At 45.1% G+C, this 12,332-nt stretch overlaps 1 protein-coding gene across 1 annotated transcript in view; it reads right to left on the bottom strand.

Moving 5' to 3' along the window:
- THSD4 (thrombospondin type 1 domain containing 4) overlaps positions 1–12,332 on the bottom strand; it is a 664,019-nt gene that overhangs the window by 623,047 nt on the left and 28,640 nt on the right. The window contains exon 3 of the mRNA XM_038010111.2: positions 1,910–1,979. Coding sequence (XP_037866039.2) covers positions 1,910–1,979 — 70 coding nt within the window. The remainder of the gene's footprint in view (positions 1–1,909; positions 1,980–12,332) is intronic.

The raw sequence follows: 12,332 nt of genomic DNA, 5'->3' as shown, positions 1-12,332 counted from the left end.
TGAACAAGACCAGTAAGTTCCTACTTTCATGGAGCTGACATCCTAGTAGGAGATACAGTACAGTAGGGGTTTATACCTGGTCCAGAAAAACAGATCGAAACAGAAAATAAATTAGACTATAATCAGATAAAAACACGAAGAACTGCTCCCAAGAAGGGTCATGTTTAGCCAAATATGTGCGCATACTCTTTTTTCTTGGCCCCCTTCTGTCCTGAATTTCCCCTATGAAAACCCTCTCTCAGGCCAGTGCAGTGGCTCACGCCTATAATCCCAGCACTTTGGGAGGCCGAGGTGGGTAGATCAATCACCTGATTGAGGTCAGGAGTTCGAGACTAGCCTGCCAACATGGTGAAACCCCGTCTCTACTGTTAAAACAAAAAAAAAGCAGCTGGGTGTGGTGGCTCAGGCCTGTAATCTCAGCTACTCGGGAGGATGAGGCAGAAGAATCACTTGAACTCGGGAGGCGGAGGTTGCAGTGAGCCAAGATCGTGCCATTGCACTCCGGCCTGGGTGACAAGAGCGAAACTCCACCTCAAAAACAAAGAAAAAGAAAAGAAAACCCTCTCTCAGGAAAGGAGTCAACCAACTTGGTCACACTTGGATACAAATAACTGATCTCTTCTCAGGAGTCTGAATTTGATTCCAGGTAGACAGGAGGAGCTCCTAGGTAGCAGAAAGGGCTTCTACGGACTTTCTAAGAGTCCTGTCATGCATTGTTTCTAAGGAAACGTTGATCAAGGACCTGCTCGGTTGCAGGGCAGCATTAGGCTTATTCAGGCAATGGTGGATGGTTCATTTACTGCAAAACACACAAAGCCTGAAGGGAAGCGTATGCATTACTGTCCATTTGCTCCTTTAGATGCTGTCTACCCTTCTCCACCCAGTCCTGTGGCCCAGGAGGCTGGCCTTTGGGGACTGCATCAAAGCCTTCTTATCTTCTGCCTTCTGCTTGGTTTGGCCAAAGGGAGTCACCAACAAGAAATGAGGGGTGAGAGGAAAGAGAAGGTGAGGTTCTTATTTCGCAGTTCCATCCCTACCTGGCCATCAGTTGGCAGTGACTGTGTCCCTCTACTGAAGATCATGACTCCCTGTCAGGGGGTTCTCTTGCATAGCAACAGCCACAGCTACAGCTGCAGCTCTATCCCTGCCCTTGACCTTGAAGGTGCCCCAAGAGAGGGTAAAAGCTCCATACTGGTCTCCTCCATTTCCAAGTGGGTTCCTTAAGCCCTGCCCATGCCTGTGTAGAGTGCTCTCACTGACCTCTCAGCTGTCAGTGAGCAGCGAACACATGTTGCAAAGCTGCCATTGCTCCCAAATCAGAGACCGACTCCAGGCATCAGCTTCACATTTTAAGCTCCATGATAGGGTTCGGATCTGTGTGCCCACCCAAATCTCATGTCAAATTGTAATCTCCAATGTTGGAGGTGGGGCCTGGTGGAAGGTGATTGGATCATAGGGATGGTTCCTCATGGTTTAGCACTGTCCCCCTTGGTGCAGTCATGGCAACAATGAGTTCTCGTGAGATCTGGTTGTTTAAAAGTATATGGCACCACCCCGTTCTCTCTCTTGCTTCTTCTCCAGCCATGTGAAGTGCTGTTCCCACTTTGTCTTCCACCATAATTGTAAGCTTCCTGAGGCCTCCACAGAAGCCACGCAGATGGCCAGCATCATGCTTCCTGTACAGCCTGTGGAACTGTGGGCCAATAAAACCTCTTTGTAAATTTCCCACTCTCAGGTATTTCTTTATAGCAATTCGAGAACAGAATAGTACACTCCATATTCTGTAAATTGTGCTTCCTTTCAGGATCAGTGGTGACTCACTTTCAAATAGAACAAAGTTCAGGGCAGTGACCAGAGTGACCCTAGCCTCTTGGGCAGAGAAGAAAACCTCTGGACGGCCATGGCTTACCTTCCTGTGTTGAGTGGAAGACTGTGGGCACACGAACTGGAATCCAAGCAGCAGGAGGGAACCCAGGACACTGAAAAGGGAAAATAGCAACAGGCAAGATGGTGAGTATGTTCCAGGCAACAGCACCCAGTGGAAGGCAGCATCACCATCTCATCAGTGGATGAGGGGAAACAGCCCAACCCAGGTCCTGGGACACGACCCAGTGAAGACACAAAGTGTCGGCCCCATAGGAGGGAGGCAGCATGGTGCTGTGGCAAGGCACGGCATGGGGCAGGTGTGGGATCACATCCCAGCCTTCCTGCTTACCCGCAGGGGTGTTCTAGGTCGGAGCTTTAACCTCTCTAAGTCTCAGTCTCCTCCCCTGAAAAACGGGGATAATAACAGGAACTGGCTCAGAGGTTCAGGGGAGAACTGAGTAAGAGGATGCACCGTGCCTGGCAGAGGGAGTGCTAGTGCAGCCCACATGCGGTCCTTCATGGGTGGTAGGGTCAGGGAAACGTGTGGGCTTTGAGCCTGCCAGGGAAGTTCCTCTCCTTACAGCTCATGCTTTCCTGGGAACCATTCCTCTGCCTCTTTCCAGCCTTTTGATGTCACATATGTTCTCCATGGGTGGGATTAGCTGTGCTAAGCCTCACTGTCACCAGCCCTGATTAGGGAATGTCATCGAATAAAGAGGAGGTGGGGAAATAGGAGCCGGCTGAGACAGCAGGGTGTGCTGGAGAAGGCATGGAGCCAGGCTAGAATCCCAGCTCCATCATTCCCATCTGGGTGATCTCGGGTCAGTTAGCATTTTCATGCCTCAAACATTCTCACCTTCTGTGAGGATCATTGAATATGACAGAGGTAAAACAATTGGCATGGTTAGTAAGTAAGAAGGTGAGGGAAGGAGTAGAGTTGACCAGGCAACCCGGAATGCAGCTCCTCTGAGTCAGAGGAAAACCTAGATCTTTCACTCCCTCTCCTGCCCCAAGTCCCACCTGAATGTGATTGGAAACGTAACCTCGGACCAAAGGCGAGACAAGTATTGTCAATAAATTTAAATGCCCAAGGTCTCATGATTTCAAATCGTCAGTGTCATTATTTTAAGCATCCCTGCAACGAGGCCACTATATCTTTTGACCATTTGTCAAACCGTATTTAACCTAAGTTAAATAATATAGTGGTTCCCAACCTTTTTGAGACTTGCAACACAACTGAGAGATGTGAAACACTGCCCCAGACCAAGAAAAACCACCACGTCAGGGTAGAGATGAGGAAAACCTGCCTGAAGCTGGGTGTTAGGTCTTGTGGAGTTCGATGAAGCATCCACCATTTCTAAGAATCCAAAATTCCACCCCAGCTCCTGTTTTGTAAGTAAGTGACCCAGCAGACCACACAGAACGGACATGGACAGACTGGCTAGAGACTGTGCAATGTGGTGAGAAGCAGGGAAGATGGTCTGTAATATGCTGTTGCAGGCATCCTTCTTGCTGTAGTCATGGAGTTGCAGCTGAGGATCCAGAGCTGAGAACATGGGTACTAAGTATGCACACATTCCAAAGAGAGCAGCTGCACTGCCTATTCAGGAACGACAAAGCGGGTGCCCGTCATCCCCTCACTCACCTCCCACCTGTATGCACAAGGAGGCTGGAGGATGGAGTTTGTTGGGTGTGGATTTCCCTGAAAACTATGCAGGAGAGCTGCCTACAGCCCCTCCACTCCCCTATGGGGAAGGAAAAGTGGAGCTCTTCCCCAAGCCAAGCAAGAGGGACAACATTCAGAGCTTGATCCAGATGCCCTGGTATCTGGGGGTACAAGGATTAGTGCCTGATTCTCCTCTGAAAAACATCTAAAGGCCAAACCCTAGCTGGAGTATCCAGGAGGGAAGAATGGAGAGAGGGCTAGGTGAGAACAGTCTGTATTTTTAGAGCCTGGAGGGGCAGGAGATGCTGTTTTAGCACCATGGAAAGACACGGAACTTAGGTTATCTGGAAAGGACTTCACCAAAGATTTTCACCAGAAAGATTTTACTTTCTACGTTTCCTAGAAAGTAAGCTTGCAGCTTATACCCATGGAGTACAGGCGCTGGAGGGTGGAGGTGGACCTTAAGGAGTCAGCAGATTTGCATAGCCTGCACGAGGGCATGGTGCAGCAGGAGAACCTAGTGAGGGGGAAATTCTCCAAAGTGCCCCGAGAGAGGAGAATCTGGAACTTGGACATCTGGCAACCAAGGACAGCAGCACCAGATTACAAGGAACACCAGTCCCACTGGGAACCTCTTTGCTGGTTACCTCTCCTCTCCTCTCCTGCGCCTCACCCTGAAGGAATTCACAATGACAGTAAGTGGGCAGGGCAGGAAACTAGGAGTGTGAAGGAACCAACCAAACCCCCTCTTCCCTACTACAGGGGTCTGAGGCTACAACAGGACCAGCTTAGAGGAGAAAAGAAGTTTTTACCTGGATGAGAGATCAAAATGTTTGTATCTGACTACACTTTCCTTTTATTTTTATTTTTTCTTTGAAACAGAATCTCGTTCTGTCTCCCAGGCTGGAGTGCAGTGGCTTGATCTCGGCTCACTGCAATCTCTGCCTCCCGGGCTCAAGTGATTCTCCTGCCTCAGCCTCCCCAGTAGCTGGAATTACAGGCGGCACCACCACGCCTGGCTAATTTTTATATTTTTAGTGGAGATGGGGTTTCACCATGTTGGCCAGGCTGGTCTCGAACTCCTGACCTCAGGTGATCCGCCCGCCTTGGCCTCTCAAAGTGCTAGGATTACAGGCATGAGCACCGTGCACAGGCTAGACTTTCCTTTTAATATACTGTATTTATAACAACATTCTTCCAAACAAGGGATGTATTTGGGACAATAATATGAAATTAGTGGGGAGAAGAATAAAAGAGTTGAATTATAACTTGCTGAGGATCTAGAGCAGCACTGTCCAATAGAGTTTTCTACAATGATGGAAACATTCTCTGTCTGTCCTGTCCAGTGCAGATGCACAGATCTGTACTATTCAGGACACAGGAAGCTAATGGTTCAGGTCTAGATGGTGATGTTACCAACGTCCTGGATAACTTCTAAAATGATTCTCCTTCTTACTCCCACCACACACAACTTTCTTTGGACTTTTAAATACTTGAAAATGAGCCTGTTCATTACACACATAATGCACTGGAAATATTGCCCAAGACGTCTTCCAGCAATAGGGCAGGAGAATTAAAGAGAGTGGGTTCCCAGACAGTGGTGGCAAAAGGATAGTCATCTTCTAGCTGTATCCCTACTGGATCCAATTTGACCTCTAAACCAAGAATATGTGCATCACAACTCACAAGTCCATGCTCCATGGCTGCATGACTTAGGGCAAATCGCCTTCTCTCGCTATGCCTCAGTTTCCTCATCTGTAAAATGGGAATTATATAACCTGTCTTCCTACCTCGAATGAGTTAATGAGCAAGAAAGCACATTATGAACCCAGGCCTACAAATGTGAATCATTTGTAACACATTCTGGCACTGCTTACTCATTTAAAAAGAAAACCAGATTGGTGTGGTTTTGTTAAAAGAAAAAAAAAAACAGCAGCTCCATAAACGTGTTACACCTCAGTGCCTCAAAGCTCTTGGCACACACAGTAGCCACATATTTGTACGGAGCAGTTTTGGATAATCACTGATCTGAGGTTGCACTTCCATAGCATTCGGGGGACCTGGGGCAGGAGAGGGAGGGAGATCACATCTAGGTTTTCCTCTGACTCCGAGGAACTGCATTCCAGGTTGCCTGGTCAATTCTACTCATTCCCTCACTTCTTAAGGTCTCTGCCCAAAGGATCTTGTCTGCACAGGGCTTCCTTGAGCCTACAAAAAACAGTGGTCCCTCTCCCAGCCCAGTCCTTTTCTCCATAGCACTTACTGTCTCACATACTATGTCTTTATTTAAATTTCTCTCTCTCTAGCCAAGGGAATGTAAGCCCCATGAGACCAGGGAGTTTGTTTTGTCACTACTTTATTCCCCAGCACCTAGCAGAGTGGCTGCTATATAGCAGGAGCTTAATTCACTGAATTAAAGAATGATGCTTCACCATCTTGGTGACCCCTGAAATCTCAAGATTAAGTGAAAATACGGTGAATTAACATATTCAAAAATGTCCAAAGCCACTTCGGGAGCTTTTACAATTTTCTTTTATGAGGGATTTATAAAAATCAGTTCTGCTTTTGAATTTCTGTGTTACCCCTCTCCGAAAAACCATCCTTAGAAGGTGACAAGATACGGCAGCAAAATGTTCGCTGGTGCCTCTTGTTACAAAAGTGCAACAAATTGTATTTAGATGTTCAAATGCTTCTTTTCTTCATTTACTGGGCCCTATTGAAGCTAAAATGCATAGGGGTACCCAACAAAATTCATTCTGCAGTAAAATCTGAGATATTAAATGGTCTCTGCTCTGAATGGAATAGAATAAATTCCCCCAGAGGGGCAATTATTCTTTGGGCTACAATAACAGCAGGCACAGCAATATATAACCCCAGGGGCCAGAGGAAACTCTGCCAAGGGCTGAAAGTTTCCCACCCCTGCTCAGCACACTCTGTTTTAGGATACCTCACCCCGCTTGCGCATACTTAGCTAATTGGTATCTGTAGCTGTGCCCACCTCTTTTCAAAACACCAACAATCTAGCCCAAATCCTTGTTCCTCCTGACCCAATTCAAAATTAATGTTTGGAGAATGAGAGAGCATGCATGTGTCTCTGTGTGTGCAACTCGTGTGTTATTTCACTTTGATAGTTTGCTTTGGCAAACCGCTCCCAGCTTGCAACGTTTTGACAGATTGAAGGCTACCAGGGCCTTTGGCAAACAAATCACACACTCCTTTCCAAGTGGCGGGGGGAAGCTACATTCCTACCAAGACTTTCCGATTCACCTTGCAGTCGAAATAACCTAACACTTCACACCAACCAAAAAAAAAAAAGTTCTGCCATCTACCCAGTGCTGTTCTAGGTTTTAAACACTCCATCATTTCATTTCCCCGTGTAGAAAATAATGCTCACTGAAATTTGGTACAAGATTTACATCATGGAACTGGGGCTCTGGGCTTCTGTATTTGCCTTGGCCAATCCCACTCTTCATGCCCCCTACCATCTCAGCTGCGCTGAGGGTGGATACTGTCACAGCCCCTGTGTACCTCGAATTACCTCAATGAACAACACCACTTGGGCATATCAAGTAACAAAACAAGAAAAAAAAACTACTTCCTTTCTTCCTCAGTTAATACAACCCAAGAGATATTTTGGGAGCAACCAGATCACTAATAAAATTATATCGACCTTAGCAAAAGAGAGCCAAAATCTTAGCATTGAAGTGAAATCCTGCCTAGTGCACTCTGGAGATAACAAATGTTTGCTGGCCGGGCACGGCGGCCCACCTCTGTAATCCTAGCACTTTGGGAGGCCGAGGCTGGCAGATCATTTGAGGTCACAAGTTTGAGACCAGCCTGACCTACACAGTGAAACCCCATCTCTACTAAAAATACAAAATTTAGCTGGGCGTGGTGGTGTGTGCCTGTAATCCCAGCTACTCATGAGGCTGAGGCAGGAGAATCGCTTGAACCCGAGAGGTGGAAGTTGCAATGAGCCGTGATTGCACCACTGCCCTCCAGCCTGGGCAACACAGCAAGACTTCGTCTCAGAAAAACAAAAATATTTGCTAAGCATGCATTTTCACTGTGCTCAGCTCTGCCCTCTGCCTTCTTCTGACAACAGCTAAGCGCCTGTAGTCCCAGCTACTCGGGAGGCTGAGGCAGGAGAATGGCGTGAACCCAGGAGGCAGAGCTTGCAGTGAGCTGAGATCGCACCACTGCACTCCAGCCTGGGTGACAGAGCGAGACTCTGTCTCAAAAAAAAAAAAAAAAGAGTAAAGGCAGCAAGGAAGGGGGATGGGTTACCAATGACATTAGCCAACAAAGAGCTGATGGCTACCATTGATCTCAGGGCTCACAAGTAGTACTTCACAACCATCCTATCAGACACTTATATTATACCCATTTTGCAGGTAAGGAATTTGAGGCAAAGAGAGACTAAGTCATTTGCCAAAGAGCCACACATACCTACTAAGTGGTAAAGCCTGATTTCTAACACCGGCGGTCAGACCCTTGGCCTGGACTCTTAGCCACTGTGCCGCGGGGCCTCATTAGGACACAACACGTTTTTACAAAACAAGCATTTGCCATTTGATTACATCCACCTTCTTCCCCACTCTGCGTGAGGTGGGGAAGCCTGGTGGCTTCACGGGCTCCTTTATTTTCTGCCACTGCTTGCAAGAATCATCAGAAACTAGGTGGATGCAATAAAGCTGCATTCATCCAGTCCCACCAGAGGACATTCTAAATTTCAAAATAAATGAAGCTAACCACATAAATCCCAAACTTAAAAAAATACATTCTATTTATTTCCTCTGTTTTCTTACACAAATTAATCTGAGCTTAAGTAACCTTTCTTAGATGGCTCAGAGGCACCAAGGTGAATATCAATTTGTGCAGCCCAAGGTGCCGGTCTTTGGTCTTAGGCGTACAGCAGCCTGGGGCTTGAGATCCTCAGACCCTTAGGGCTTTTGGAATCTGGCTGGCATTTAGCTGTCTCCTTCCTGCTATCAGGTGTTGTTTACTGTACTGTCAGTGACCCTGTGTCCTCTTAACTGGGCTCCCTCTGGATCTGCCTTGGTCTTGGAAACATTCAGATAACCAAGCTGCAGCCAAACCAAGACCAACAGGCCCCGGGAAAAGGCCTGCCTGGCTCGTGCAGAGTGAAATATTTCCATTATAGAGCGTGGACTTAAGGACACATATTCTAACTGCAAATTGGTTTTCATCACTTGTTTCCAGGTTCTTAGGTCTTGTAGCCATTTGTATTTTCTCGAGCAGTACCTCTGGCAATGTGAGGTATTCTAACACAGCACAGCCTTCTTTCCTTTTTTTTTTTGAGACAGAGTCTTGCTCTGTCACCAAGGCTGAGTGCAGTGGCAAGATCACAGCTCACCACAGCCTCGATCTCCCAGGCTCAAGTGTTCCTCCCACATCAGCCTCCTGAAAAGCTGGGACCACAGGTGTATGCAACCACACCCTGTTAATTGTTTGTTTGTTTCTGTAGAGACACGGTTTCATCATGTTGCCAGCCTGGCCTTGAACTCCCAGGCTCAAGTGAACTGCCTGCCTCAGCCTCCCAAAGTTCTGGGACTACAGTGAGCCACTGTGCTGGCCTACACAGCACAGCTTTTAAAGACACAACACCCTTTGGTAAATTTCCCTCCTCAATGGCAGGGTTCTTGAAGAAATGGTTTCTGATACACCTTTGCAGCAAGCAAAACAATCTGCATAATCTTGACTCATCCTCAAGACTAATAAATATCAAGTGAATAACAGAATGGAAGGATAGAATAAAGTGAAGGCAGAAAAGGAGAAAGAGAGGAGGGAGGAAATACCAGTTACTAAAGAAAGTGCTGCTGTCCAGGAGTTTAAGATCAGCCTGGACAAGATGGTGAGATCACATCTCTACAAAAAAAATGTTTTTAAAGTTAGCCGGGCCTGGTGGCATGCACCTGTAGTCTAAGCTACTCAGGAGGTTGAGGTGGGAGGGTCATTTGAGCCCAGGTATTTGAGGTGGCAGTGAGCTATGACTGTGCCTGCACTCCAGCCTGGGTAACAAAGAGAGACCCTGTCTCTAAAAAATAAAAATTAAAAAAAAAGTGCTGCTCTGTGACAGTTTTCATCAAGAAAATATTTTCTAAGTTCATCCCAGAATTCCCTGTTGGAAAAATCAAAGAGCTAGGAAAAGGAAGACACTGGTAAAAAGCAGATTTCTATAAATTGGAATTACTGGTTCTAATCCCTGGCAGGAAGAGAAGGGGTCAATGTTAACCCTAAGGCATAAAAATCCACTTAGAGATGTAAGGAATGGGTAATTGGCAGCCCAGTGATCACACCTTGACTCCACTGAACCTTTTTGGGTACAGAATGTTCTAGCAAATCCCACAGTCAAGGAGTGAGTGATGAGGACAGGATCCAGGTACAGGCCTGTGCCAGGCATAAAGAAAAATCAATACTGTCTGAATGCTTGCCGTCATTTTACAGATGGGGGTTTGCCAGGGCAGCCCTCCAAAAATCTATTTTATTTCCTCCTAGCCTCTATGCCTACCACTCAGATGGCTCCTCCCAAGCTTCCCACAGACAAGACTCTGGCAGATTCTTCCCTGGGACACTTGTACCCTCCTGCACCCCGAGATGTGCTGTGTTCACATAGTGTCAACCATGTTCCCACACCTGTTTATGCCAGTTGCTATTGCTTTGTAATGACATAAGTATTCAAATAGTACACAAACCCGTGAAAGCAAGTATAAGAAGAAAGAGCATTTGTTAGTTGTTTCTACAAAAATGAAGTTAATTGCTTTGGAAAGATTCAATAAAGGCAAGCAGCCAAGATAAAAAAAAAAAAAACAAAAAAAAACAAAAAAAAAAACTGGCAAATTAGGTGTGGATGAGACAACTGCAAATGATTAGGGGCAAAAATAATAAAAATCCAGAATCATTCTGGTACTCAGACTGCTTTGCAAATGTCTTTAAATTCTCACTACACTTTAAAGAAACCCAAATGGAAACCTCAGATAACGCTTATGGGTGTGGTTTGTGCAAGAAAGACAATCAGGGGTTCATGAGCAAAGAAAGGCCCATGGCCCCAAATCAAAAAACTGGTGAATGGATGTACATGTGTTTTAAGTTAAAAGCAAACTGTCGAAGGTGTGTGTGTGTCATTTGTTTGATTTCCATGCTTCACCCTACTTTTGTAATTAACTAGCTAACCATCCTGGTCAGGAAAGAGAAAATTTCAACCTTATCTATTGTACATAAAAAGTAGTAATTAATTTATTCATTTACTCTTCAACAAATATTTATTAAGCATCAACCAAGTAGTAGTTTAGATGTAAGTTACACAAATTCTGGCCTGCCTTATTAATACCATGAAGTTTAATACTTGTGATCCAGGCCTGGCCTCCCTTCCTTGTGCTCCTCTTCCCCTCCTCCTCCTCCTCCTCCTTCTCCTTCCCTCTCCTTCCTCCACTCCCTCCTCCCCATCCTCTTTCTCCCCATTTCCTGATCACTGGCACAGGGACACTGATTGACTCCATGACCCCACACAATTATCACATATTTCTTTACCCCTGAGAGAAATTTCAGTTTTCAATGATCAGTTGTACCTGAAATATCACTACTTGGGACATTCTCTTTCTCACACATACAAACATGTTTTTAAAACCCCTTTCTTCCTTTCTGTATTCAGGATCTTTTTCAATTACCCCTAAGAATAGCCACCTTTCTCTTTCTCATTTCCTCAACTCTTTTGGTTGTATTTCTAAGTGCAGTAGCTGACAGGCATTAAAGTAATAATACTTTACCGAAGGATGTATCAAGGAAAAGAAAAACTTTAAGTTTCAGAAGACTAAAACCAGACACTTGACCTAGGGCCATCAACCTGTAAAACCCTTAAAATAATCCAGAAGTCTCCCTCATAAGATCTATAAAAATCACCTTCTAACTTTGTAATCACTCTCATTACATCTGTAATTCTTCAAAAACTACTGTTCAAAATAAAAATCACCAAAATCAATTTTATTTCCTGCCAATTTCACTACTTGTTTGGCATTTGAGAGTTCTGGTTTTTTCTTCACTTTCACTCGAAATAGAAAATATGTCAACCCTACAAAAGCACTCCTTGAAGTAAAGGAAGAGCATTTGGTCAAGCAGACTGGCTCCAGAAATTTTGTTGGCCAAGTCAAGTAGCCATCAGCATTTATTGTACTGTTCTAGGGATAAAATTGTGTTTCACTCCTATCACTCACTGAACAAACACATAAAGACGTAATTGTGCATCCAAAAAAAAAAAAAAAAAAGGTGCATAATTTGGAATAAGTCTTTAAGAAACATAAATAATTCTGTATCATTTAGTACCATTTCCTTTCTAATTTTTAACAGATGACAAACATTCCTAAACTAGGGTTAGCCTACCCTTTGGTCCACATGGACTTCAATTGCCCTGAATTTTACATGGCATCCAGAACTTGTCCAAGATTCAGTGATAATCCCCAACCAGAACCATCGAGAGTTAAAATCTTAGTGCCTCTTCTGCTACTAGGTTTAACTGTGATTCTTTTTATTACTATACACTCTGAGCAAGGCAGAGATACTCTTGCGATGTTAATGCCCAAGGATTCTGTCTCCTTCAATGAGAAGGAAGCTGCTTTTCTGTTTCTCTGTGGCTTGGCAAAATGGGGGAGGGATTTTTAAATGAAGTCTCTGTGTATCAGAGTTGTGACTCCCCTTAAATGTTCTTTCAGGGATTTTCTTGGCAGCTAATTCCTAATTTTAACCTGTTTTCTCTTTAGGTTGAGAAATTCTCCAGCTTTTCCAA

This window comes from Chlorocebus sabaeus, chromosome 26 (assembly GCF_047675955.1).
Source record: "Chlorocebus sabaeus isolate Y175 chromosome 26, mChlSab1.0.hap1, whole genome shotgun sequence".
NCBI lineage: Eukaryota > Metazoa > Chordata > Mammalia > Primates > Cercopithecidae > Chlorocebus > Chlorocebus sabaeus.
This window is presented reverse-complemented; position numbering and strand designations above follow the sequence as displayed.